This window comes from Adiantum capillus-veneris, chromosome 15 (assembly GCF_014529385.1).
Source record: "Adiantum capillus-veneris isolate H3 chromosome 15, ASM1452938v2, whole genome shotgun sequence".
NCBI lineage: Eukaryota > Viridiplantae > Streptophyta > Polypodiopsida > Polypodiales > Pteridaceae > Adiantum > Adiantum capillus-veneris.
Genome location: NC_140945.1, coordinates 24,491,097 through 24,518,198, shown reverse-complemented (window position 1 = coordinate 24,518,198; position 27,102 = coordinate 24,491,097). Strand labels below are relative to the sequence as shown.

The window sequence follows — 27,102 nt, the reverse complement described above, 5'->3', positions numbered from 1 at the left end:
TGAAGTATCTTCGGGTCCCGACCCCGGACTTATTAGCCACTCCCACCCTTACTTCATCGCGCATCGGGCGCGCTCCCGTCTTCACCGCTTATGTCTTACAGGGCATAAGCTCACTTGCAATGGCTGCACTCTGACCTTGGCGAGAAGTGGTAGTGCATGCAGGTGTGCGTGTGCATTCAAGTCCTTGCTGCCACATCAACACCTTGTCACACAACTATCCCAGATGATTGGGATGCCACAGAGGGATATGTTGCTACATGATGGTTGGCGGGGGTACTTTGCTAGTGGTATTCATCTTGGTAGGGTTGTGGTTCCATGGTTCTTGCAACATTTGCGGATGGAGGTCTTTTTAGTCTGTGATTTTGGGCTCAGAGCAATGATCTTTCTCCTTTTCCTGATCTCACTATGCAGCCTATCTGAGTAGTTAGCTCGTGTGGCAAGAGCGCATGTGGATATGGGAGGGCTACCCTCTGTCACAGTTGACTTGGGATTCGAGAGAGTGGTTGTGGCCTTCTTGTCAAACACCAAGGGCTATTGTTTCTTTTTTCGAGTCCATTGCACCTTGGTAGGACCATTTTATTTCGTCATGATACGGCTCCCTACTGTTCACGTTGTATGCAGCATTGGCATGGCCAAAATATTTCTCATTCTTTCCTCTTGCAGTTCTGGTCATGTATTTGGGGGTCGTCAGTAGGTGTATTTTGTATTTCATGTGCATTTTGGCTCATGGAGTCTCCTTGTTGGCACTTGGGCTGCCCAATGAGGACATGATCTGACTTGTTAACGATGCTCCTTGCAGACGAGTGCGTGCGACATTGCTTTTGGGTATGCCTATATGCTCAATTCGTTCGGCGGGGCGGTATGTATGCTCTTATGTTGAGCTTGTTTGCATCATGGTTTTGTGACTTGGGGGAACTGTCAATTGGCTTCAATAATTTCCGGGGCTGCACTTGTTCTATAAGGGGGCAGCAACAGATCAAGTTTTCATGCTCATAGACTTGGGATGTAGTTGGGACATGCTGAACATGCTGCCTTCTATGGTACATGATTTTGCGCCCCCCCCCCCCCCCAAATAATTTGTAGTATTACTTCATGGATTGTTTTGAGTGCCACTCCCTCCTCAACGTCAAGTACCGTGGTTGAGATATGGTCAGAGCTACTGCAGACTCTGTGCAATTAATGGGATACATCAGCCGGCTCTTCTAGCGCAGCAGGAGAGTGTTGTAGACCTTTTCTCAGGCAGTGGGCTCGCGCTTCAATCTTCCTCATTATGGATTAGGCCCACACCACTTGGCACTATGCACCTCCACGGTCGTTCATTTTACATGCTTCATATATGATATATGCCACGTTGATGTACAGATAGCTCTTGCACATTAGTTTTCCTTATGGCTTTATACATCCTTTTGGTGACAGGCTCACACAAGCATCCCTAGAGCTCTACATGTAGTTAGTATACAGCACCTTACCCCCTCAAAGAAGAAAGAAAGATAGGCAACAAGACCATTTCCAAGAGCCTTGTGTGGAACGATTTCTGAAGGTTCAAACAGTATGCATTATGGGAACACATAGAGAAATGACTCTCCTTTCATTTGGATGCAGGGTCGTCAGATGTTGGAGTATCTTATGTTGAGAGCCTTGCATGGAATGGTTTCTGAAGCTTCAAACAGTATGCATTATGGGAACACATAGAGGAATGACTCCGCTTTCATTAGGATGCAGGGTCTTCAGATGTTGGAGTCTCTTATGTTGAGAAAAAAAGGACTGACCAGATATGACGTGCTTTCACTCCACACCCAGCAGAGTGACTCGACTCACCTCTTCCCCACAAAATGCAGCACTGCAGAGATTGTTCCTGCAGATTGTTTCATCTATGACTCCTACCCAGTAGATTACAGGCAACTCGAACTCTCATCACCTACATTACCCGGCATGGAGCTGAGCCAGGGCACCAATTGTGCATGTGCAATTAAGCAATTAGGGGGTGGAGTGAGAAATTTCTTCTTATATAGATGTGCCATCTGGCATTGACACTCAGGGATTTTTCTTATAGAGCACACAGGGATTGCGAGAGCACTTCACAGACAACAATCACCACCGCATATCACTAGTTTCTATTGTTTCATCTGCTAATGTGCTACTCACATACAGAATACTACTTGGAAGCTCAGTGTTTCTTTAGAGCCACAAGAGCGCAGCCATTTGACATCCATGTCCTCACTTTGGCATTTGATCTAGATCACAGGAAAGGAAGGTTTTCGCTGAATTTTACAAGTGATATTGACATTGCAACATTTTGGAGCATCACGGCTAAGAGCTGTTATTCAAAATTTCTCTTGATGGCATTAGTCTATCCAAAGAGTGGTTGTATACCCAACATTGTAGTCATAGAATGCCATGGAGGAGCTCAGCTTCCTTGCAACAGCCCATGAGAGACTTTTCAGATGATCAAGCTCCAAAATTGTCTTCTATCGCTGAACCATTGTCAACCCACAACCCACTTTCATCATTTTTGGCATTCATTTGCTTTATGTTTTGTCCAGTGAGGTAGTTTGTTTCCTAACCCCGTTTTGTCCCCAATGCCTGGTCATCATTTAACAGTTCATGTTGTTGTCTAGTGCCCTTTAAAAAAATGGGCACGATTCTTTGGAGAGTGACTTAGTCTCTCAGATGTTTTGGAGAGTTGAGTGAAATTACAGTTCTTTTTTTCTTCTTATATTTCATGTCTTATCATTCAACAGTCTCTTGAGGTTGATTGGTCTATGTTGTCATAAAAAAAGGACGTAAAGCTTCTGTAGTTGCTGAATCTAACGTGCTTGTTGAAGACAATATATTCAAGGTTGAAGGTTGAGGTTGTCTTTATTGCAGGGCTTGACAACAGGGAGCCTTCCAACATTTATAGATGTGGGAAACAGCTTTGGAGCGCCCGCAATTGTTGAAGATAATATAATCAAACAGGTTTATGCACTTTTATACTGAATTTTCTCACAACATGAGTACTATTTTGAAACTGACATCAGCCATTATACACAGCTTACAAGCAATGGAAAAAAGGTCATAATGATGGGAGATGATACATGGCTTGACTTGTTTCCATCCCAATTTTTCCAAGCTTTTCCTTTTCCTTCATTTAATGTGAAAGATTTGCATACGGTATGCGGTAAATCTTTTTTCCTGCTTTCCTTTAGATGACGATTCTTACTTTGTTTGCACACATGCATGCATCCTTATGGGCTCCTATCAAAGTGTCCGTAACTGTTAAGTTACAATGTCTTTGATGTGGTATTGTAGTGACCAGCTAGGCAAGTGTTCGTGTCCTGTTCAAGTTGGGTCTTTGTTAATGGGAACGGCCAAGCGGTGGTTTATTGGAAGCAAGAGCAGCCGCAAAACTTCTCCTGAGTCCATCCATGTTGGGTATGGCCATCCTGAGAAGGGGAGCGGATTTGAGGAGCTTTCTAAAACTCCAAATTCCAGGGGGAGTACCCCCTGACGTGGTCTTGTAGTGACCAGCTAGGCAAGTGTTCGTGTCCTGTTCAAGTTGGGTCTTTGTTAATGGGAACGGCCAAGCGGTGGTGTATTGGAAGCAAGAGCAGCCGCAAAACTTCTCCTGAGTCCATCCATGTTGGGCCTGGCCATCCTGAAAAGGGGAGCGGATTTGAGGAGCTTTCTAAAACTCCAAATTCCAGGGGGAGTACCCCCTTCCACTGGGTTACTAGGGTTTTAACCCCCCTGCTGCACACCTGAGAAGGCTCCTAATGTGATTAAAAGGCTGGCAGATAATGGCGGTTAGAGAAGGAGATAAAACCTCCATGCGTGCTGCTCTGAGAGAGTCTGTGGGATTAGGGTTGATAACACAAAGTAACATGTGATAACGAGAGAGAACATAACTTTGCAAGAGTTCCTTACACAGGAGTGGCTTGGAATCTAGGGCTGACACACCTGATGACATCACAGTGCAAGTGGCAAAAATTGCTCCACACTCATAGGGATACTTCTTTGACTCTAGCACATGCTATGAGATGCTCCCCATGCTACATGACTCATGATGGATATATGCTCCAAGTGGGAGTACAAAATTGAATGCGCTTGGGGTGTTGGTAATTTGGCAAGGCCTTTCTTCTTTCCGTCCTGCTGATCTTTGCTTGCCACTCCTGCCTTGGTTTCTACATGTTATGTTTGTTTTTGGTGTTGGCTTCTTTTTGTTTTTGATTTTATGTGTTAAGGGTATTGTGATGTGTCTGGGTTATGGCTCTTCACCCACTACCAGGTTTTCTGCTGCTGGATATCTTATGGAGGGCCTTCGAGTTTCCTTTACTGTCTTCCTAGAGTTTACCTCCCCAGATGTGGATCTTAAGAGCCAGCTTCTGCAAGTGGATTGTCCTCTACACTAGTTGAGACCTCCTTGATTGCCCACGTTATAGCGCTCATGTTGGCTTTCCTTTATAGTTTCCTTAGGTAGAGCTCTTGGTGATGCCAATTGTTTCTTGTTTGTTATTGACCTCTTCCCATAGTCACAAGGAATGGCCATTTGTGTGTTTGCCATACCCGTTCCCTGTTCCCATTTCCCGTTCCTCTCCTCATTCCTTGTGATTCACAAGGAATGACAATTCAAGCCCCATTTCCCGTTCCATGTGACTGTGCCTTTATTTGTCCTCAGCCCTATGGTTTCAGATGGTACCAGTCGGTGGGCTTGGCGTGCAATTGGAGATCTGCCTTGGCAATTGGTTCCTTACTCCACATCACCTATGGTGGCTTTTGGTGGGATAGCCTATCTTTCAGAGGCAACTATCATCCTCTCTCTTAGCTTGCCAGGGCACTTTCTACTTTCATTGGAGAGGTTTTTTTCTCTAGATTTTTAGTTTTTAGTTTGCCCACGTGGCTAGTTGTATACAGTTTTTCAAATGTCGCCTTCGGACGTGCTTTGTAATCAGTCTTGTACTTGCTGTTAGAATTGGCACCATTTGGGCATTTTTGAGGGATTTTCAAGTAATAGAAAGCAGCCACTTTTTCTTGCTTTTATGTGCTCGATACAAATCTGTAGCATGCTACAGTGTCACTTTCACAGGACACACAGTTAGTTCAGTTGGTCTGGTCTGGTCCACACCGGATGGACTCTCTGGGCTGGGCAGTGACACGTGGCAGGATACGGACGGTGGTTTAGTGGATATCGTGGCCAGGTCACCATCACCACTCAGTTTGGAGATTGGCTTAGGTGGTTGACATTTATGAGCCGTTGGTGGATCATCTTCTTCATATATGGTCCAGCGTCATCGTCTAGAGGAGTGAGTCTATACGCACAGCACGTCTGCACTATCCCTGCACATCGGAGCCTCGACACCCCCATTGTACCTTTGAGTTCTGGGCTGGAGCTGAGTGTGCTGCCACGCCAGAGTCTGTATCGGTTCTTTGAGATAGTCGAGTCCTTATGTTCTGGTCTTTGTTGTGTCTTGTGTTGATCAACTGCTATCTATTGTTTCCCTTTGTTTTCATTTTGTTTTGAGTGAGATGTCACGCACATTGCACTGAGGAGCACCCACTGTAGAGAGCACGACACACTATCTGCGCTACAGGTGCTCTCATTTTTGGCACGCCCGGTGGGACCTCAACTGAAGTCTCACTCTTTGTTGAGGTACAAATCGAGAAGCTAGCTGGTTTTTACCTAGCTTCGCCTACTTTGCCTTGCATTGTGCAGCCTGCTGGTCTGATCCTCTCCCGCCCTAGTCCAACCTGCTCTCGTCCTGGTCTAGTCCCTCCTCGTCCCTGGTCTAGTCCCTCCTCGTCCCTGGTCCAGCGCTCCTCGTCCCTGGTCCAGCCTGGTGGTCTAGTCACTTGCCCTGGTCTAGTAGATTCTAGACCTGTGTTTAGCCAGTTAAAGGTCTTCCTGCCCAAAGCTTGGTTGGATTTATGGTCGCTGCATGACACATACAAGGAGGTCATTAGAGCGTCAAAGCGCACTACTGAGTCCTCTGAAGTACTACAACAGAAGACGACCCTTTGTACCTAGTAGAAGTCCATCAACCTCATCACTTATACCTCCACATACGGCATCACCCATTCGTCCATCCAGTTCCACATCTTCCAGGTCACCTTCCCCAGTAAATCTCTCTCCTATTTTGTTACAGCAGGCTATTAAGCAACGGGCTCCTGAGCAAGAGCCCATGGAGGCGTTGACCAATGTTTTGGCCAAGGTAAACATCAAGTTTCCTACCTTCAAGGGACTCTCCTTAGAAGATGCAGACGACCATGCAAGGAGGTTTGTATCTCTCTGTAGAGGTCGTGGTCTTAATAGAGAACATGCTTATTTGGTACTCTTTCCATCTACCTTGGATGGCTTAGCAGACAAATGGTACAGTCAGTTTGCAGCGAACCATTTTGCAACTTGGACAGCTTTAAGACAACAATTCTGTGCAGCATTCAGGCCAGGTGACTACCTGGAAAAGGTTTTGGACGAGTTGGCCAACATGATGCTCCAGCCAGAGGAGACTTTTGCAGAACTCATGACTAAAACCAAGTCTCTGGTTGCCAAGCTTCCTCAGCCACCAGGTGAGTTCATGGTCAAGAAATGGGTAGAGAGAGCTCTTCCAAAGACTTCTCAGCAAAAACTGAGAGAGAATCTCCGACCTATTGCCACCTTGGAGGAGTTTGTTGCGGCTGCTACTAGTATAGAGGAGGCAAGGAAGCTGTTTACAAACTCTTCTCAGGTAGAGACTGCCTCTGTACTCTTGGAGGGTCCAGCTGACCCTTTGACCTCTTTACGTAGGGAACTTGAAGCCCTAAAACTACAACGCGCTCTTCAAGAGGAGAAATCAATCGCTCTTAAACAGGAGAAGCTCCCACATCACGAGGCTTTGGATCAAATCAAGAGAGAGCTAGAAGAGCTTCGGTCTCAGCAGGAGACTAAAGCTATGGTATGGTGTAGCTCGTGTCGCTCTCCAGAACACCCTCCACAGGACTGTCCCCTTCGGGCTTATTACCACTTCTGCGAAAAGTCTGGGCATGAGGACAAGGACTGCTACTACCTCAAGGGATTGCGACAAATACAGCAAAGTCTTGGTCTTTCTCTTCAACAAGGGCCAGCACCTGCATCCAATATGGTTTCTCCCTGTGGCCATCCACACCACATGCCACCTTTGTTGTCAACCCCTCCTATGCAAGGTATGCAGAGCACTTTTCCCTCTCAGAGCTTTTATCACACGGATGCTCCCTCCCCACCTCACAGCTTCTATGCCTCCACCTCCAACTCCATGCACCAGGAGCAAGGACCACCCCGTCCTTCGATTCGCCCATTGAATCGGCCCATTTTGTGCTACAGATGCGGGGAATATGGTCATTATTAAAGCAAATGCCCTCTGCCCGAAGGGTCCCCTCCCTGTCGTCATTGCCCTTAAATGAAGGATCACTGCAGTAAGGATTGTTCTAAAGTTCTTGCATCCACGGCTTCGAACCCAAGTGAAAGCCAGAATGAGTTTACCTTTCCCAAGCTCAATCTGATAACAATTAGCACTGTCCTCAGCCGCCCCCTTCTACCCATGTAGCTACCCCACAAAATAAGCTGCAACTGGTAGAGGAGCCATCGGCTGTCCTCACTCGGGCCCAGAGAGCTGCTCTCGGTCTTAGCTTTCTAGCAAGTTCAACTCCCCCACACATTCTCACAACAGTGGATACTCTGCCTTCAGCTGGCGCCAAGCCCTCAGTCAGTGACAAGCAAGAATCCAAATCTTTGCTCTCCGATCTTGATGAAGCTTTCTTGGAAGCAGTTTCAGATCTACAGAAGATCAAGGTACCAGAGAAACCACTGGTAGAACAAGAAAAGCTTACAGTAGAGATAGTCTTGAAGAACACTTTCCAACAAGTGTTCCTCTATGACATGTTGCGGCTAGATGCGAGTTTCAGAAGTGACACCCTTGCAGTTATTCAATCCCTATACCCCTAAGCAGGTCCTAGTGGCGGGCACCTCCCAGTGCAACCATGAGTCCTATATGATCCAATCTCGGTGCTCCCCTCACTGATTATAGAAGCCCTCGCCTGACAGTGTCCGTCTTGGGTCGGCAATTTTCAGGAGTAATTGTGGATGGTGGATCTTGCATCAATATGATGCTTGAGTTCACTATGATGGCTTTAAGCCTGCAGCCTACTCAACCTGCCCCTTTTATAGTTACATTGCCCAACCAGAGGACAGTATTCCCTGTGGGCATAGTGGAAAAGGTGCCTCTGCAGGTACAAGATTTCACTTTTAGTTGGATTTTGTTGTGGTTCGTCTTCCACAGGTGGAGGGCGGATCTCCCTTGCTGATCGGTAGACCATGGCTGCGACACACTAAAGCACTTCATGATTTGGGGAATGATGCCATGTGGATACATATTCCTGGCTCCCCGATGCAACCAATTCGCCTAGGAGGAGGCATGGATCCCGTTGTGCAACATAGTTCTTTGTCCCTAGCAACCAGCCTCGAATTGGAACATCCTACTCCACTTGACGGGTCAGATGAGGATCTGTGGGAGTGGTTGGATGCTACCAAATCTATGCCTTTTTATGGAGTCTCTATTCACTCTTTGCCTGAAGTTACACCTCTTCCAATGTTTCCACAGTAACTAAACCTAATGAGCCACCTGAGCCAACTCAAAGTTTGCAGGTCACAGAGAATACTCATGATGCGCCCTTGGTGGAAGCCTTTGAATTTGGTGAGCCTATGAAGAATCATAGAAGTGGAAAGAAATCCCTTGTTCACCCCCCTTCGCCATCAGCCCCAGTGTCTGCTTCTCCGACCAGAACAAAGCTCTCCTCTATGTCTAGCGAACTCCCTTCGCAGAGCTTCCTCAAGACAGGATACAACCAAAAAGATGTTGATTTCAAGCCTGATAAACTCCCTGCTCATGCTCATGATATCTCTCTGCTCCATGTCATTCCAGCCTCACCATTCACTACCCCTATCCACCCTACCCACCCCCTCTCTTGCCCTCGCCTCTGCCCTCCCCCTACTCGCCCCTACCACCCCCTCTCTTGTCCTCGCCCCTACCCACCCCCTCCCTGCCCTCGCCCCTATCTAGCCCCCCTACCCACCCCTCGCCCCCCTCGCCAGCCCTCGTCCCTTTCCCTTACCCACACCCCTTCCCCTCGCCCCTACCTAGTCTCCACTCTCCCCCTCCCTGCCCTCCCCTTACTCGCCCCTACCCACCCCCTCCCTTTGCCCTCGCCCCTACCCATCCCCTCTCTTGCCCTCGCCCCTACCCACCCCCTCTCTTGCCCTCGCCCCTACCTAGTCTCTTCCCCCCCCCCCCAGCTCACCCCTACCTAGTCTCCCCTCGGCCCCCCTACCCACCCCTTGCCCCTGCCATACATGGCCCCAACATATCTCTTTGTTGTGGAGTCTCATTCTGTTGTGCCAATTGGGATTCTTGGACTATGCAATCATATTGGGTTCCTGCCTATTTAAAGGCTTAAGGCGTTTGCAAGCAGTGCAATGTTTTTAACCCCACTTTTGAGGCATGTAAGGTCATGGTTGGGCCTCACACCTGCTTCACGAAAGAGGTACGGATGCGGTACCTAGTGGTTTTTTTTCACAGTTTTTCAGTATCCCTCTCATCGAGACGGTGAGCGGTCTTGTGGCGGGCAACTTGTAGCAAGCTACAGTGTCACTTTCACAAGACACACAGTTAGTACAGTTGGTATGGTCTGGTCCACACTGGACGGACTCTCTGGGCTAGGCAGTGACACGTGGCAGGATACGGATGATGGTCTAGTGGACATCGTGGCCAGGTCACCACCACACCACTCAGTTTGGAAATTGGCTTAGGTGGCAGACATTTATGAGCCGTTGGTGGATCATCTTCTTCATATATGGTCCAACGTCATCGTCTAGAGGAGTGAGTCTATACACACAGCACGTTTGGACTATCCCTGCACACCGGAGCCTCGACACCCCCATTGTACCCGTGAGTTCTGGGCTGGTGCTGAGTGTGCTGCCATGCCAAAGTCTGTATCGGTTCTTTGAGATAGTCGAGTCCTTACGTTCTGGTCTGTTGTTGTGTCTTGTGTTGATCAGCTGTTATCTATTGTTTCCCTTTGTTTTCATTCTGTTTTGAGTGAGATGTCACGCACATTGCACTGAGGAGCACCCACTGTAGAGAGCACGACACACTATCCACGCTACAAAATCTAGACATCTGTGCCATCTATAAAGGTGGCCACCGCCCCTTCCACAGTCTTTCCAGATACCATCACTTTTGAGTGGAAAGGAGTGCTACTCTCCAAAGGATTGTGGTTACGAACAACAGACCAAATGATATCCTTTGATGAGCTGTCATCCGGTTCCCCTAATTCATTCTGTTCGCTGGCAGACTCTTGCCGTGCTGAGGTAGATACCATCTTGTCTGTAGGATAAGTCAATGAGCCGAGCCGGCATGCATCCGAAATTCTTGCTTAGCATGTCCGATAAGTCTTTGAATAGAGTGAGACTTTTGTTCTAGACAATACTCTTGAATCTGTTTTGGCAAACCACAGCAAAACCGCTCAATCAGGTCCCTCAAAGTAATCGTCCGAAACGAAGACATTGGCAAATAAGTATCCTAAAACCTCTGGCAGTAGTCATCTAATGTATCTTTCTTAGTTATTCTCAAATGATGCCAAGCTGTGATGACATCTCTTTCATATTCCTTTGATATTCAAGTTGATGTGAAAATTTTATTGAATTTTATCCACGTCGCAGGTGCTTCTGTGCGTAACAATAGAGTAGACCACCATGCCTTTGCAGTTCCTTTTAAGTAAGATGCCGCTCTTCGCACCTTGGAGTGTTCCAAGAACCAACCTCCAGAGAAGGCAATGTCAAACTGTTGTATAAACTCAAGGGCTTGATGGGTGTCCTGGTAGCATGAAAACGTCTCAAACCTGACGGCTCATTTGTTCACTGTTAGGAGAGGACAAGCTCTCCTTCTTCGAAGTGCTAGATGGCCTCCCATGCCCGCTAGATTTTTCCGAAATCTACTTTTCTTTCTTTTTCTCCGCTTCTTCCCCCTTTTCTCATCCTCACTAGAATTAGAGGACGACAATATTGTTGGAATTCTCCAAAGACGAAGAAAAATCTGGGTCATCCTTGAAACGAGCACGCTTCTTGGATCTACAGATTGCTTGCCACCTTTAAAGTCGACTTCCAGCTCCGTTGATTTCCTCTTCTTTTGCTTCAACCCTTTCATTATCTGGTTCATCTTTCGTTCAAGAGCTTTGTCCAGCTCTTTGTGCGAGTACAACTTCCGCTTTTCTGCACTCGTCTGTCCTTTCAACTTTCTTCCACACGAGAGAGGAGAATCAATGGCCTCATGCTATCTCGAGTGAATCTCATCAATCGGGTAATTCTTTAGGTGTTTCGCAAATTTCAGGTCTCCGGAGTACTTCATCAATCTTTTCACACAGGTGTCAACCTGTAGTTGACGTTTGTACTTGCTCTGGCAAACAACCCGATCGAAAATTTGCCCAATTCTTTATTCTTTTCTTGAGTTCTCGTGCCGGGTTTCAACTTTTCTTCGCTTTCCCGCTGAGAGGTGTTATCTTTGTCAGAATCTCTGCGAGAACCCATGTATGGTCTTGGGTTCTTTATGGCTTATGTCCCTTAAGACAGAGCGATGAAGACGGGAGCGCGCCCGATGCGCAATGGACTAAGGATGGGAGTGGCTAATAAGTCGGGGGTATGCACACGAACATTCCTCGACAAACAAAATCTTCACTGCTTTGTCAAATTCTCCTCGAGAATCTTGTACTACAGAGCCTTGATACCACTGCTATTGGCTTGGACACTCCAAGTGAGAAATCAATTACCAACACATAAACAGAAACTGCAAAAACACTGATCTTTGAGAGAGAAATGAAATGAAATGAAATGTTATATCAACATCTTCAAAAGGCCAAAATGACCTATGAGACCAAACTGTTACAAAATTGTGAATCTGATAACATGTCTGGGTACAAAAAGACTAGAACAAATATAATACTACTACTAGAATCCATCCTCATCTCCACTCTGGATGTCGAGAGAGTATGGATCGAATTCTCTACTGTAGTCTCCGTCAATGTTGTGTAGCCCCTCTCCTCATTTGTGGCCGTCTGGATCTCCGTAGCTCCAGTGCTCGGTCGATGAGAGTGCCGGTAGTGGTCAAATGAGTGTGGGTCGAGCTTTGCAGTGATGGCTGCTCCTCTGGTTGTCCCATATCTAGTGAAAAGAAATCTATAATCTGTCTCTGGGATTGTCTCTCTCTAGCTTTTCCTAGTAAAGTGTTTCTATATTTGTGTAACTCAAGTAGATATAGCCCAAGACATCTCTGATCCTCATAACTCATGACCCTAGAGAAAGGATTGAAACCCTCTCTGCATAAGCAGTGGAAACGGCCCCGAATCTCATGGTACACTATGCAAAGACATATGTAATGTAGCTCTGTCTCTGGCTCTAGCTGGCATAAGCGGCATATCCTGTTGTCTGTTGGTATCCCTCTGAATCTACGAGTCTCAATCTCCAGCTGATGTGAGGATGTGCGTATCTGATCAATGGCACTCCGCAAACTATGAAACATATGTGTATCCATGTAGCTGGGTCGAATCACAAACCCATCTCCCGTGAGGTGGAGAAGATGCTCTCTATAGAAAGCCATCTTCGTCCCCAACTCCTGTGGCGGCTCTATCCATGTCCTCCTGGTATCCAGTTGGATTAGGTCTTGACGAATGAGTCTAGTAATCTCCACCCATGTAAGAGACATCGAAGGTGTCTGAAGAGAGTACTGGAAAGGGGGCAGCCTGTCCATGGTGAAGCCATGCATATGAAACCATGATGTCATCTGTGCATACTAGCATGAAGTATCCCTCTGAAGAGATAACTGTCTGGAAGACTCAAGGGCTAGTCTAGCATATCTGTCTCTAGTAGTATCCCACAAGCTGTGCACAAAGGAGACTGATCTGGTAAGCGCCTCAATCTCCATAGGGGGGGCAGCTAGCTCTGCTCGAATGATAGCGTGGGGTATGGAGGCCTTGGCTCTTATCTGTCGAGAGATCATAGATACCAAGGGCCTCTCCATACGTTTTCAACCATCCTGGCCTACAGAAGGTCTCCATATCTGCACCGCATACAACATAGCTGATGCTACTAAAGTATCAAAGAGCCATAACTTTGTCCGAGGTTCCTGGAACTGAACGTGCGAACACATCCTCTCCAAGCCTGTCAAGGCCGCATAAGCTCTAGTCAGTCTAGTCTCTGCTGCTCTCCCCAAAGAAAACCTCGGCCCATTGAAGACAATCCCAAGGTAAGTGTATGCAGCTGTATACTTTACAATCTCCTGACGAGAGAGAGAGAGAGAGAGAGAGAGAGAGAGAGAGAGAGAGAGAGAGAGAGAGAGAGAGAGAGAGAGAGAGAGAGAGAGAAATGAAATGTAATATTAACGTCTTCAAAAGGCCAAAATGACCTATGAGACCAAACGATTACATGTGGTGAATCTAATACCAAGTTTGGGTACAAAGTACAAAGAACTGAAAAGAAAATAGTGGGTAAGGGTGGGCTGATACAAAGGGAATACAAAGGGTGAGGAGCTCTCTGACAGTCGTGGCATCATATACATATACATCATTATCCAAAAGGCTATAGAGATTCAATGTCCTCCAAGGTAGGCACTCTGTGGGGACAGCTCCTATGTCGCACCAGTATGGTATGGATCCTCTGTCGCATTCTGCGTCGATGTCGAGAGGGCCCCCTCATCCGTGGGCGACGGGACCGCCCCATCTGTATCGCCCGATCAAGCAGTATGCCTTTGGTGCCTCTGGTGTTGTTATGTTGTTGAGGTTGCTCGGACTCCTCTTTCTGTGACTGAAAAAAATATGTAATTTTCCGTTGTTGCTGGATCTCTCTCGTTGTGCCCCTCTTCAAGAGGTCCTCTGAGAGAGAGAGAGAGAGAGAGAGAGAGAGAGAGAGAGAGAGAGAGAGAGAGAGAGAGAGAGTTCCGCATCCTGATGCACTGGCCCCAAAGATTGGCGTCCCTTTCGATTTCTTCTTTATCATAGCTCACGACAAAGTACAACTCCCGAGGGTCCTTTTTCTCTGAGACTGTGTGTCTAGATGCTCTGCGGAGTGAGGCTTTGGGTTTCTTATAAACAGTACAAGGGTTGCCTAAAAGCAGAGCCCCAAAAGTGGTTCTCTCAGAAGCACTAACCCAAAAGCATCCGCTCCCAAAAGCTAGCGCTGGAAATTGGAAAAACAGCCAATGTAATTTGCAAAAATCCATATAGCTTGTTATGTGGCAGCATCAGCGCATTTCATGAAAAATTCGTAGATTGTGCCACGTCATCGTCTGTACGGACTGCCACATCAACATGTAAGCGCGTTTTACGGAAATTAGCCTCAGACCTCAAGCTTTGGGATTTTTAGGGTTGGTCCCTCGGCCGGTGCTCCATAAGTTCTTTACGTTGGCCGGCTCAGTTTTTCTTGTCCACTCCGCCATTTCTCTTCCAGTTGGTCATGCCACGTCATCACTTTGTGACAAGTTTCCTCGGCAAAAGTTCTTGTGTTAAACCCGTTTTCCCCACAGAGGAGGCAGCTCTCTTGAGATTATGGATTAGGGATGGAGGCCCTATGGCGGTGTTGGTCTTGGATTTTGGTGAGTCCCATTGGCTTGCTAAGCAGGCTAATGGGGAGCCAATCTCCTACTTCGAGTGAAGGCTGAACCAATAGTGGTTAAGGAGAAGCATGGCAAGGCTACCATTGTGGATAACTCTAACAAGCTCTCAACCCACAACCGGGAAGGTAAAAAAGAACATTGATGTAGCATCCTTACTTGTTGGACAAGCTTTCTATTGTTTACCCTAAGCTTGCTATGATGCTAGAATCGGAAACAACAAAAATTGGAGGCCCCGAAGATGTGGAGACATTACGGGAGATTGCAAAAACGTTGAAGAAGTGTAAGCGATAGCTAGAGGAAGGAGTTTACCCTAGAGATCTAAAGAAAAGTAACGACCCCCCCAAAACCCATGCATGTCGGAAACTTTAAATTTCTTGTGCTATTTGTGCTATTTACTTTTTTCAAATATAAGATATATTTTTTGTCTTGTGTGTCAATCTCCTCTTCAATTTACTGAATGGTTTTTTGGGCACTGTAGTAAAAGTACAAGTCATTGGTAATGTTGGGCACCGACAGCAACTCTTGTAACTGTTCGTGGCAGTTGTGCCATTGGTCTTAGTAGGGTATCTCTCTTGCTTTCAATTAGAGTTTTGGTGATGAAGTTGAAGCCTTCGTCACGTACAAATCTAACCGTATGTGCATGTGGACAAGTAGCTCTTGCTGCTAGGGTTTAGGACAACCTAGAAAGTGTTTCGCACCCTTGTTGGCCTGTATGCTGGACGTACATGTCCATGCACTTTATAGTAGCTGCTTACTCTTTGATTGCACATGAGCACAACCAATGTCTGCTAGTTGTAGGCACTGGATAGGTTCCCATACAAAATCATTAGTAGCAAGCATAGGTAATCACTGCATACAAAGCACCTCTTATTAATAGGTTTATGAATTATTAATAATTGACATCTAGCATCCCTTTAAAAAAAATTGGGGGGCTCTAGCTGTTATTGCTCGACCCTAGGTGACTGTGAGGTCACCTCTCCACTCATATCCAATACCTGCTGTACAAGTACCAACAACACAAGCACCCACTAGCGTTTTTCCCATGCAGCTCAGCCTTGGCGTTTTCAACATGAGATTATAGATTTCAGCCAGAACCTCCAAGATCCACTAGCGTTTCAACATCTTCTTGCAAATCAGCCTAGTGTTGCTAAATCAGCTTCATCTGAAGGAAATATAATTCTAAATGAATTATTGATTTTATAAGAGATGGTTTTCTCACTTGAGACACTATGAAAAATAATTCTAAATGAATTATTGGAATTATGAGTGAGAGGGTTTTTCTCGCTTGAGATAGCCAAGTACAAATATTTCTAGTGCGTCATTCGACAAGGAGCATCGGGAAGAAATATCCGACCATGGATGACATAGAGCATCGCGAAGGATACTGTACCGTGAGTTCGGTAAGAAAAGACTAGGTGATGGGTATTCGTGATGCGTCACAAGGTGGATGACGGGAGCATCGAAAAGGGAATGTTCCATTGTCAGGAGGAAATTCCGAACTGAGTTATAACTGTGCACGAGAAATGAGCAAGCATTTGAATGAACATGGGTTCAGAGGAAACTTTGAGGAAATAGAGTTTCTTTCTGAGAAAGCGCTTTGATTTTCGGGAAAGTAGATACTTTTCCTTAAAGAGGTCCATAAAGAGGTCTATATTAGCATTGCATCTGTGCATGGGACTACATCTATGGACACCTTGGTTGTGAGTGTGTAAGCATTGTTTGCAACTTATAATTTTTAGTAGGGTCAAACCATTTTTAAAAGAGGCCAGCCACCAAATAAGGGTTGCCTACTTAATTAGTGGGCAGCCACAGATAAATAAATCAGCAAAATCTGAGCGCCCCTTTTCTCTCTCTCGTTTTAGTAAGAGAAAAAAAGCGATCGTCCCTCTCTTGCCCTAGGCACCTCCCTTTTTGCCCTATTCTTGCCGGCAAGACCACCCCTATTCCCGATGTCTGCCAGGAGCTATAAAAGTAGACCCTCTGTCACTCACAGACACAAGAAAAGCTTGAGCTACAGACAAGGAGATGCTGCTGCACATTTCAGCCGTGAATAAGATGCGGTTGGTGATGCTCATGACTGCCGGGATGTTGCCAAGACCAAGTAGGAGAGTTCTATTGCGAAGAAGGGCCTACGGAGATTGTTTTCATTGCAACAAGCTGCTGTTTTTCTCTGTTGTCAGCCCATAGATGTCAGTTCATAGACGTCATAATCGGGGTTGATTACCAGTAGGAACCCGAGAACACATCTCTTTTGTGTGTAGGATTGGAAGAGAGGTTTCTCTGCGTTGAGGTTTCTTCCGGGAAGTTGCTTTTTGAGAACCAGTTTGCATTCTGAGGTCTCAGTGTTGTGTGTGTAGGATTGGAAGAGAGGTTTCTCTGCGAAGAGATTTCTTCCGGCAAGTTGCTTTTTGAGAACCAAGTTGCATTCTGAGAGTCGAGACCACATAGGTAACATTTTTCATGTTTTGATCTCCAAGCATTTGTTTGCAGGAGTACTTCCTCTTCGCAATGGAGTAGGGCAAAGGAAAACCAATAAAGTTCTCAAACCTAGTGGCCTAATTTCTCAACCACTTCTTTAGAGCTTCCCCCATCAACACACTGTATTGTTGTGTCTCACGGAGGGTTGGAGAATTGATTGGTGATTTATCTTTTGGTGGCAGTTTACTTTCGTTGTGACTACTCTTTTCATACCCTCTTTGGGTCTTGGGAAGAGAAAAAATGAAATCCATAGCAATGATTTCCCAGGGGCTGAAGGGTATGGGTAAAGGCTGTAGAAGTCTTGATGCCTTATGCCTGTCAAACTTGACCTTTTGGCATACTAAACAATTGCGAACAAACTCGGCGATATCCTTTTTGAGCCTCGACCAGTATAAGTAACATTCAACACCCTTCAAGGTGGTATCTATGCAGTGGTGGCATGAAAAAGGTGGACAATGGCACTCTGTCAAAACCCGTTCCCTCAAAGCCTGTGTAACACACAACATCGTTTTCCCCATCAAATAGTCGTCCTGTATGGAATAGCCTGCAACTGTCTCCCCACTCTGAATCTGATGAAAGATGTTTGCGAAATTAGGATCTGTCGCGTGCTGATCTACCATTTCCTCAAAACTTTGATGTATCGCGGAAATAGCCAAAACCAAGGGCTTCCGAGACAATGCATCTGCCACTAAGTTCTTTTGTCTGTAAACATGGACTATCTGAAAGTGGAACTGTGACAATATGTTAGCCCACCGCATTTGCTTATCCCAAAGTTGCTTCTACGACAAGAAGTAGCGTAAACTTTGATGATCTGCGAAGATTGTAAAATCGTCTCCGAGTAGATACTGTTGCCATTGCGTAAGAGCATGGATAACTGCCAACAACTCTTTCTCATAAATCTGAGCCACCAACTCAGGACGTGAAAACATCCTGCTCTCATAAGCAATATCATGACCTTGCATCAAAACTGCCCTCAAACTATGGCCACAAGCATCACAATAAACTTCGAATGGTTTTTGCAAGTCTGGCAAGGTCAACGCTCGTCCTCTAGTCGACTTTTTGAGTGAGTAAATGCAAAGGAGAAGCTATCTCTGCAAATTTTTTTATGAACCGCCGATAATAGGAGCACAATCCCAAAAAGCTTTGAACTTCATGAACATTCCTTAAGTCAGGCCAATCACGAATAGTCTCAATTTTGGCCTAGTTCATCTTTACTCCTTCTGCTGAGTCAATGTGCCCCAAGAAATGTATCTCAGGTAAGAAAAATTCGCTCTTTTTCGACTTTATAACCAATTTATGCTTCTACAATGCGTGAAAGACCTGCAGCAGATAGTGTCTGTGTTCTGCTTCATTCTTGGAGAAAACAATGATGTCGTTGAGAGACGGAGGTGCAAAACAGACCCGGTGGCCTCTACACCAAGGCTATGCACGATGGCCTCATCATGGGAGGTACACAATAGGGGCACCACCTAGCTTGGAATGCGGCTAGGACGCATGGTAAGGGATCAACACATAACACAAGGAAAATGTGAGAGAAGGAGAGAGAGGGAAAGGAGAGATCATTAGAGCTTCATTAACATAGGATTCATAAACACCATACATACATTCATACATTCATGAGGGGAATTTCACATAATCAACATCTCACAAACTCATGTGTGCATGGTAACTCAAACCTCTTGGCCATTAAGAAACATACACACACACACACACACACACACACACACACACACACACACAAACACACACACTCTCTCTCTCTCTCTCTCCAAAACAAACAACCATAGCCAATACTATGACATAGTAGATTTATTCGTGCGTAGAGGTGCATACACAAGGATGTACATGTGAGAGTGTGAGTGCTACACATGATAGTTTTCGTACGTCGTACGGAACGTTTCATTCCGTTTGGCTGGTTCCGTCCCGTGTTGTCCATTTCGTATGTTCCGTTCGGCCAAATTTTCTAGCCATTTATGACTGTTGGCAGTTTTTGAACGTTTACAATAAACGTCTAGGGAGCCGTTTTGCAACCATGTGCCAATGCCCATGGGCCATTGCCATGCTCTTCCTCTTCCTATTCAAGCAACTCCTCCCCCTTGTTCTCCAACACAACTTACAACTTACATTGTACAAGCTCTAGCCCTAAGCCTCTCAATGCTCTCATCATCCATGTGCTTCCATTGAAGCTCTCAAGTGACAAGGCTCAAGCTCTGCATCTTCTCTCCCTTGGGTCTCTCCCTCTCAAGCTCCCTTGGGTCTCTCCTTCTCCCACCACCACCCCATCCTTCCAAGTGTCCCCCCCCCCTCTCTCTCTCTCTCTCTCTCTCTCTCTCTCTCTCTCTCTCTCTCTCTCTCTCTCTCTAATCTATTGATACATCATACATCATACTAGTAGCTACTAGCTACATACTACATAATGCCGCCTCCTCTTCATGAAGCCTTTGAGAAGCATTGCCGATATTTTGAGTGGGAGGGGGGCAATCAAAACGCTTGCAAGTGGTGGTGCAAATATTGTCCAAAAGGTATGACCTCTTCCGTCACCCGTCTCATCATCCACTTGACAAAGATGGGAGGACAAGCGGGCCCATGTCCTAATATCCCCGAAGATATCCTTGCGGAATGCAAGAGAAAGTATCTTCCATTGAAGACACGCAAGGGTAGAGTCACCTCGGATGAGTTCGTGTCGTCGGATGTTGATAGCTCCGATTCGGAGGAAGAGGCCTCTCCAACTATGTCCATGGCTACCGGTGCCACCGCGGCCTCATGTGACGGTGGTGCCATCTCCAACAAGTCCAAGAAGTCCAAGGCGTCTTCAAGTGATGGTGGCCGGCCTCCGAAGATGGCAAAGCAAGCTTCTCTTGCTAAATCGGTGGGTGGATGCTCCGGCCCCTTGTCTTTCCTCAAGGAGAGACAAAGAATCGCAGAAATAGAGATTGCCCGCACGGTGATTGAATGCAATCTCTCCTTCAACATTCTTCGGTTGGAGCGATGGAAGAGGATGATCATAGCGATTGCGGCGGTTGGTCCATGCGAAGGGTGGACGGGTGTGTCATACCACGACATGAGAACAAAGAAGCTTGATGAAGAGAGGGCAAGGATTGACAAGTCACTTGAGCCGTACGTGTGGGTTGGGCAAAGTATGGATGCTCTATTCTCTCCGACGGATGGAGCGACCGCAAGAAGAGGGTCATCATCAACATTCTTGTTGCTTGTCCTCTTGGCACGTACTTCTTGCGGGCGGTAGATGCGGGTTCGAGAGGGAAGAAAGTGACCGGGGCATTCATTTGGAAGCACATCCGCCAAGCCATTCTTGAGGTAAAACTGTAAATCGAGCCTTTATGTCTTGAGCAATGGTCAATGAGTCCTATGTTTTAACTTTTAAGTTTTAACTCTTTTTGTCATAAATGCTTCTTGTGTAGGTTGGTGCGGAGCATGTCGTGCAAGTGATTAATGCTTCAAATTGCAAGGCAATGAGTAAGAGGCTAGAGAAGGAATTTCCATCCATAGTATGGACTCCATGTGCCTCTCATTGCCTTGACCTTCTCTTTGAAGACATAGGGGAGCTAGGTTGGGTTAAAGATATCCTCAACCAGGCACTCTCCATCATCAATTTCATCAATGGCAAAGTGAGGGTGCTTGCAATTTACCGCACCTACTCCGACCTTGAGTTGAAGAAGCCATCAGCCACTTGCTTTGCCGCTATGTGGCTACTTCTAGAGCGGCTCTATGATGTGCAAAACAAAATACAAAAGACCATGGTCTCCAATGAGTTCAAGGAATGGATGAATGGAGAGTTCGCCGCTTCACAACAAGATGCAAAAGCCATCCAACGGCTTTGCTTGCGGGGGGAGTTTTGGCAAGAAATTAAGGGTCTTGTCATTGCGATCTTGCCCTTGTACAAGGCTCTCCGCATGACCGACATGGAGGGGGCAACTATTGGGCTTCTATGGCACTTCATGGAGGAAGCTTACAAGGAGATTGAGAAGTCTACAATCCTAGATGGGGCTCCCGATGGAACACGGTATAACTACATATTTATTATTACATAATACATTCTCTATATATCTAGATTCTACATTCTTGTTTCTCTACTTAGTACATTTCCTCTCTCTTCTTGTCATGATTACCTCGAGGACTCTCCCAAGAGAGACAACGTTCTCCTCCTAATCAAAAAGCGGTGGGATTGGATGAAGAGACCTATCCATTACTTTGCGGCTCTCTTGCATCTGGCTTACAAGAAGCGAGAACTCTTTGCAAATCAACAGCTTATTGAGGAACGCAACAATTACCTCTTTAAGGTGCTAAAAGAAGAGGACATTGGAGCATTTCTCCCAGAGGTAATCAACTATAGCGACCAACGAGGCACCGCATTTACTTCCAACTTGTGTTGGAAGCGGCAATCCTTGGTGAAGCATCTATTTTGGTAGGATAGCTTTGGCTATCAATTGCCCAGTCTCAAAAGACTTGCTTTGAGGGTTCTTGGCCAAGTAAGCGGCAAGCCTTAAACTTTTACATTTTGTGCTTAATCTCTTCAACTATAGTCTCTTATAGCTTATGCCTCTCTTGATGTGTTTTAGGATTGCTCATCGAGAGCATGTGAGCGGAATTGGTCCGCATACTCCCTCATCCACACCAAAATCCGAAACAAGCTCTCAACGAAGCAATTAGAGCGACTTATCTATTGTCACTCCAATTTACGCATGTTGCGCTCTATGCATGAGCTGCCTATGGCTCGATAGGTATAAATTATAAATTATAATCACGACTCACTCCATTTTCTATATTGTAGTCTTTAATTAGATTGAATATACTAATTATGTTTTCATTGTTCAATGTTGTAAATGTCAAATAGCTCAATGTGGATGTGCTCACACTTACCATTGACACTCTAAAGAGTGTCAACAAAGAGCAAATGCTATTTCGTGAGCTCTACTTGGAGCTTGAGGAGATTGATCGCCGGGTTTCTCGCACACGATCACGCAAGAAGGTCGTCATCCATGGAGTTACATCGGCTACAAGAGGCAGAGGCAGATCATCAACAACACCCACGGAGGCTCCTAGGACCTATGTGCGGTGAGGCTCCGGAAGCGGCTGTTGTGTGGCGGCCATCACTATGAAGGATAGTGTAACAAACTGTTGACGTGTCGAAACCCTAATTCTGCTGAAACCCTAACCCTAAAATTAGAAACCCTAATTTTGCATGAAACCCTAATCCTAAAATCAAATACCCTAATTCTGTCCAAAACCCTAACCCTAAATTCAAAAACTCTAATTCTGCCCAGAACCCTAATTTTGCTAAAACCCTAACCCTAAAATCAAAAACCCTAATTTTGTCCGAAACCCTAACCCTAAAATCAAAAACCCTAACCTTAACCGTGATTTGTTGACGTGGCGGGTTGACACGTAGCCTGCTGTACGGACACTAGTACGATTTACGAAAAGCTGGCAGTTTTTGGATCAGGAGCTTTTGAGTTTTGAAGGCTTTTCACTGTAATTGCTGTTTAGGCCAAGGGCCTTTAAATATAAGGTTAGGGCTCATTCTCTGGCATGCTTTCTAGAGAAGGCGCAAAGTCTGGAGTACCGGCTTATACTGTGTTGATGCAATATAAAGAAATACCGAGAGGGGCGCCAAGATTTGGGGCCAATACTCTTTGGAGTGGAATTCCGCCACTCCGTGTCGCGTGTCGTCTCTCTCTATTTCAGTTCAATTGTTATTATTAGTGCTTAAAGTTGTTCAGTTTTGTTCTTTTCTATTGCAACGTGGTGCCCGCCACTCCGTGTCGCGTGTCATCTCTCTCTATTTCAGTTCAGTTGTTATTTGAAGTGCTTAAAGTTGTTCAGTCTGTTCTTTTCTATTGGCACGTCGTGCTCTGATACCACTGTCACAAGGCGGGCACCACGTGCAAATAGAAAAGAACAGACTGAACAACTTTAACCACTTTAAATAACAACTGAACTGAAATAGAGAGAGACGACACGCGACACGGAGTGGCGGAATTCCACCCCAGAGAGTATTGGTCCAAAACCCTGGCGTCTCTTTCGGTGTTTCTTTATATTGCATCAACACAGTACAAGCCAGTACTCCAGTCTTTGCACCTTCTCCAGGAAGCATGCAAGAGAATGAGCTGTAACCTCATATTGAAAGGCCCTTGGCCTAAAAAGCAATTACAGTGAAAAGCCTTCAAAACTCAAAAGCTCTTGGTCCAAAAAGCAATGCCAAAAGCTGCCAGCTTTTTGTAAGTCGTGCTGGTGTCCGTACAGCAGGCCACGTGTCAGCCCGCCACGTCAGCAAATCACGGTTAGGATTAGGGTTAGGGTTTCAGGCAGAATTAGGATTTTTGATTTTAGGGTTAGGATTTCAGCAGAATTAGGGTTTTGGGCAGAACTAGGGTTTCTGATTTTAGGGTTAGGGTTTCAGCAGAATTAGGGTTTCGGGTAGAAGTAGGGTTTCTGATTTTAGAGTTAGGGTTTCAGCAGAATTAGGGTTTCGACACGTCAGCTGTTTGTTACATCTCCGCTTCTTGAAAGAGAGTAATCGTCCACGATTACAACATATCTGCAAAACAGCTCAAGTAAGCTAAAAAATTTCCTAGGGTCATTCCGAGGGACAATGAGTCTGCTCTTTTTATTAAGGAGTTAGCTTCTCCTTTCTACTCTTTTGATCAAGGAGTTAGCTTCTACTTTCGGCTGTTTTGATCAAGGAGTTAGCTTTTCCTTTCGGCTGTTTTGATCAAGGAGTTTGCTTCTCCTTTCATCCAGATCGGAACTCTTGATATTCCTGTGTAGTAAAATTAGGCATCACACCGAGACCGTACTCATCTTCCACGGGTGTCTTGATGCACTAAAATTACATACCCAGGCAATCTCATCCAATTAGAAATATTCAGTGGTTGGCACATCACAATGCAACACAAATGCTTACATATGCATGTTACAAGACATAGAAACATAAAGCCGCCGATGAACACTCCTCCCGCATAACCTAACAAGGTCTGGGCCGGGAGATATTCAACGACTCCCTCATCACTCCTCCTGCATAACCTAAAAAGGTCCGGGCTTGGAGATATAGAGGCCTTTTACAACCAAACGCCCCCCAGACCGCAGCTTGCGTCGTTTGGAGGTGCTGAGAGTAACCACTGCTCAGACTTCTTAATACTCCTCCCGCATAACCATCCAGGTCCGGGCCAGGAGTCACAACAACAATTATTTTACAAGCATACAACCAAACGCTGCCCAGGCATCGAACTGCGTCGTTCGGAGGTTTTCAAACATACAACAAAACGCTCCCCAGGCATCGGCCTGCGTCGTGTTCCGAGGTTCAAACAATACCAAAACAGTATTTCTCACTTCTCCACCCGAGAGTAAAATCACCAATCATTGAAACCAGTATCAAACCAAAGTCAAATAATTCAAATCGGCACCAAAACAGGTTCAAAACAGACACCATCCATTTCAAACAAATTCCAAACAGGATCACCAAACAAGTTCTCAAACAGATTTCAAACTTAAAAAGCAATCTCGACATCAGTCGAGCTCGAAAAGTCGACTGACTTTCCATCCTTAAACCTGCACCGAAATTAGGGTTAGGTTCATTCCATAAGGTCGTAGCCGAGCAGAGCATGGCCAATCAGCTCTTGGACAGACAGTGTTTCTTTGGCGGTGATGGTAGTCGCAAGAGATAGCAATCACATCGAACCTCCAAGGTTATCAACTCGAGAAGAGACATCTACTGAGAGATGTCGAGAAATTTCAAGATATAATCTGCTAGGGTTTCCATGGCAAGCATTTCAGGATAACCCACTCTGCCAGAAGTTGCACTCCGAAGGAAGATGTCAGAAACCATATAACTTCGGGCAAAATTTTTCTTGAAAGCTTGCCGAGTACTTGGAGTATGCAGCTTGGTAGCTATAGACATCAACATCTGCATGGCACTGCCTCTGAGAAAAATAGTGACTCGAAACAAATCTTGGATCCTTCTTTTGCAAGTGATCTTAATGGCTTATGACCTGTAAGACACGAGCAGTGAAGACGGGAGCGCGTCCAATGGCGCGATGAAGTAAGGATGGGAGTGGCTACTAAGTCCGGGTTTATGCCTCAAATAAAATTCCAATAGCTATGTCTGCTCTTTTGTAGGTCCGGTATGCTTTCAGAAAAGCACACTCCTGATGCTCTGATACCACTGTCACAAGGCGGGCACCACGTGCCAATAGAAAAGAACTGACTGAACAACTTTAAGCACTTCAAATAACAACTGAACTGAAATAGAGAGAGACGACACGCGACACGGAGTGGCGGAATTCCACCCTAGAGAGTATTTGCCCTAAACCTTGGCGCCCCTTTCGGTATTTCTATATATTGCATCAACACAGTATAAGCCGGTACTCCAGACTCTGCACCTTCTCCAGGAAGCATGCCAGAGAATGAGCCCTAACCTCATATTTAAAGGCCCTTGGCCTAAAAAGCAATTACAATGAAAAGCCTTCAAAACTCAAAAGCTGTTGGTCCAAAAAGCAATGCCAAAAGCTGCCAGCTTTTTGTAAATCGCGCTGGTGTCCGTACAGCAGGCCACGTGTCAGCCCGCCACGTCAGCAAATCAGGGTTAGGGTTTTTTATTTTAGGGTTAGGGTTTCGGCCAGAATGAGGATTACTCATTTTAGGGTTAGGGTTTCAACAAAATTATGGTTTTGGACAGAATTAGGGTTTTTGATTTTAGGTTTAGGGTTTTGGGCAAAATTAGGGTTTCTGATTTTAGGGTTAGGGTTTCAACAGAATTAGGGTTTCGGGCAGAAGTAGGGTTTTTTATTTTAGGGCTAGGGTTTCAATAAAATTAGGGTTTCGACACATCAGCAGTTTGTTACAGATAGAGAGCCTAGAGAGCCAAAGGATGATGATGAAGGCAACCTCATTAGTGATGGAGATTATGAGCCGTCATCCTTCGACTCTTGTGAGGAAGAGGATAATGTTGATGAGCAAGGCTCAGAAGAGGAAGATGATGAGAGCACTAGTAACTAGTGATTAGGAGCTCTTAGACTAGTTACTTTAGACTTTACTATTTAGTCTCTCTATTAGTGTGTCACTTTTTGAGTACTTGGTAGCCCTTGGTCCCCCCACTTTTTTGTATCATCTTGAGTCTTGACTCTCTACCTATCAATGATCATTTTGGTTTATCATTTATGTAATGCTCATTCGCTTAAATCTTTGAGTCTTGACTCTTTACATTGTAGACTATAGTATTGTAACTTGTAATCTATACAAATGTCAAGTTTCTTTAAGGCCTAAGCCTTAGACTTGAGAATTATTTGGTTTTTTTAACTCGAACGTATATAACGTCATCGTACATCATAAAAAAATTTAGTTCGTTTAGTACCGCACATCATCGTACGCGTAGAAAACGTACGAGACCGTACGAGACCACCCTAGAGAGAAACCTATAAGAAATTATGTGTGTGGAGTTGGATAATCATGACTTCTTCCCCATGTGGACAGATAGGCTCCACCACTTCCGTCAAACCGTAGATCCAAAAAAATATATATAAAAAAATAGGGATAGAAAGGTCAGCAAAACACCTATATCTTTGCTGTTGAAACCTTTTTAAAATTCGGAATGAAAAAGATAGAGAAAAATCCCATAAAAATATGTGTGTCTTTGACTTCCCAAAAGTCTTCTAGGTGGTCCCCTCTTGACTCCATGTACAAGCCTTGTATCCACAAGTGAATTATGCTTGCAATTGATAATATTTTGTCGACTTAAACTCCATAATGCATAAGATTCTCCTCTCTTTCACTATTGAGTCTTATTCTTCATCTGTAGTGACGGTAAGGTAGAATCAACATCCCCAGTGAGTTTTTTTTGTTTTCACAGCGTTTGTTCCTACCTCTCCTTATTTCCAAGATCCAAATGTGTCAAAACCATAACTATGTATAAAATATATATACATATATCCAAATGTCCCTCTTCCTCCGCGAAGCCTTGAAGCCT

General features: G+C 45.4%; 1 protein-coding gene across 3 annotated transcripts in view; it reads left to right on the top strand.

Annotated features, from left to right (window-relative positions):
- Nucleotides 1-27,102, top strand: part of LOC147440402 (Alkaline-phosphatase-like family protein) — a 189,560-nt gene that overhangs the window by 109,448 nt on the left and 53,010 nt on the right. For all 3 annotated transcript variants that reach the window (XM_086530144.1, XM_086530143.1, XM_086530145.1), the window contains 2 exons: nucleotides 2,869-2,958; nucleotides 3,034-3,153. In XM_086530144.1, the coding sequence (XP_086386270.1) occupies nucleotides 2,869-2,958; nucleotides 3,034-3,153 (210 nt within the window). The remainder of the gene's footprint in view (nucleotides 1-2,868; nucleotides 2,959-3,033; nucleotides 3,154-27,102) is intronic.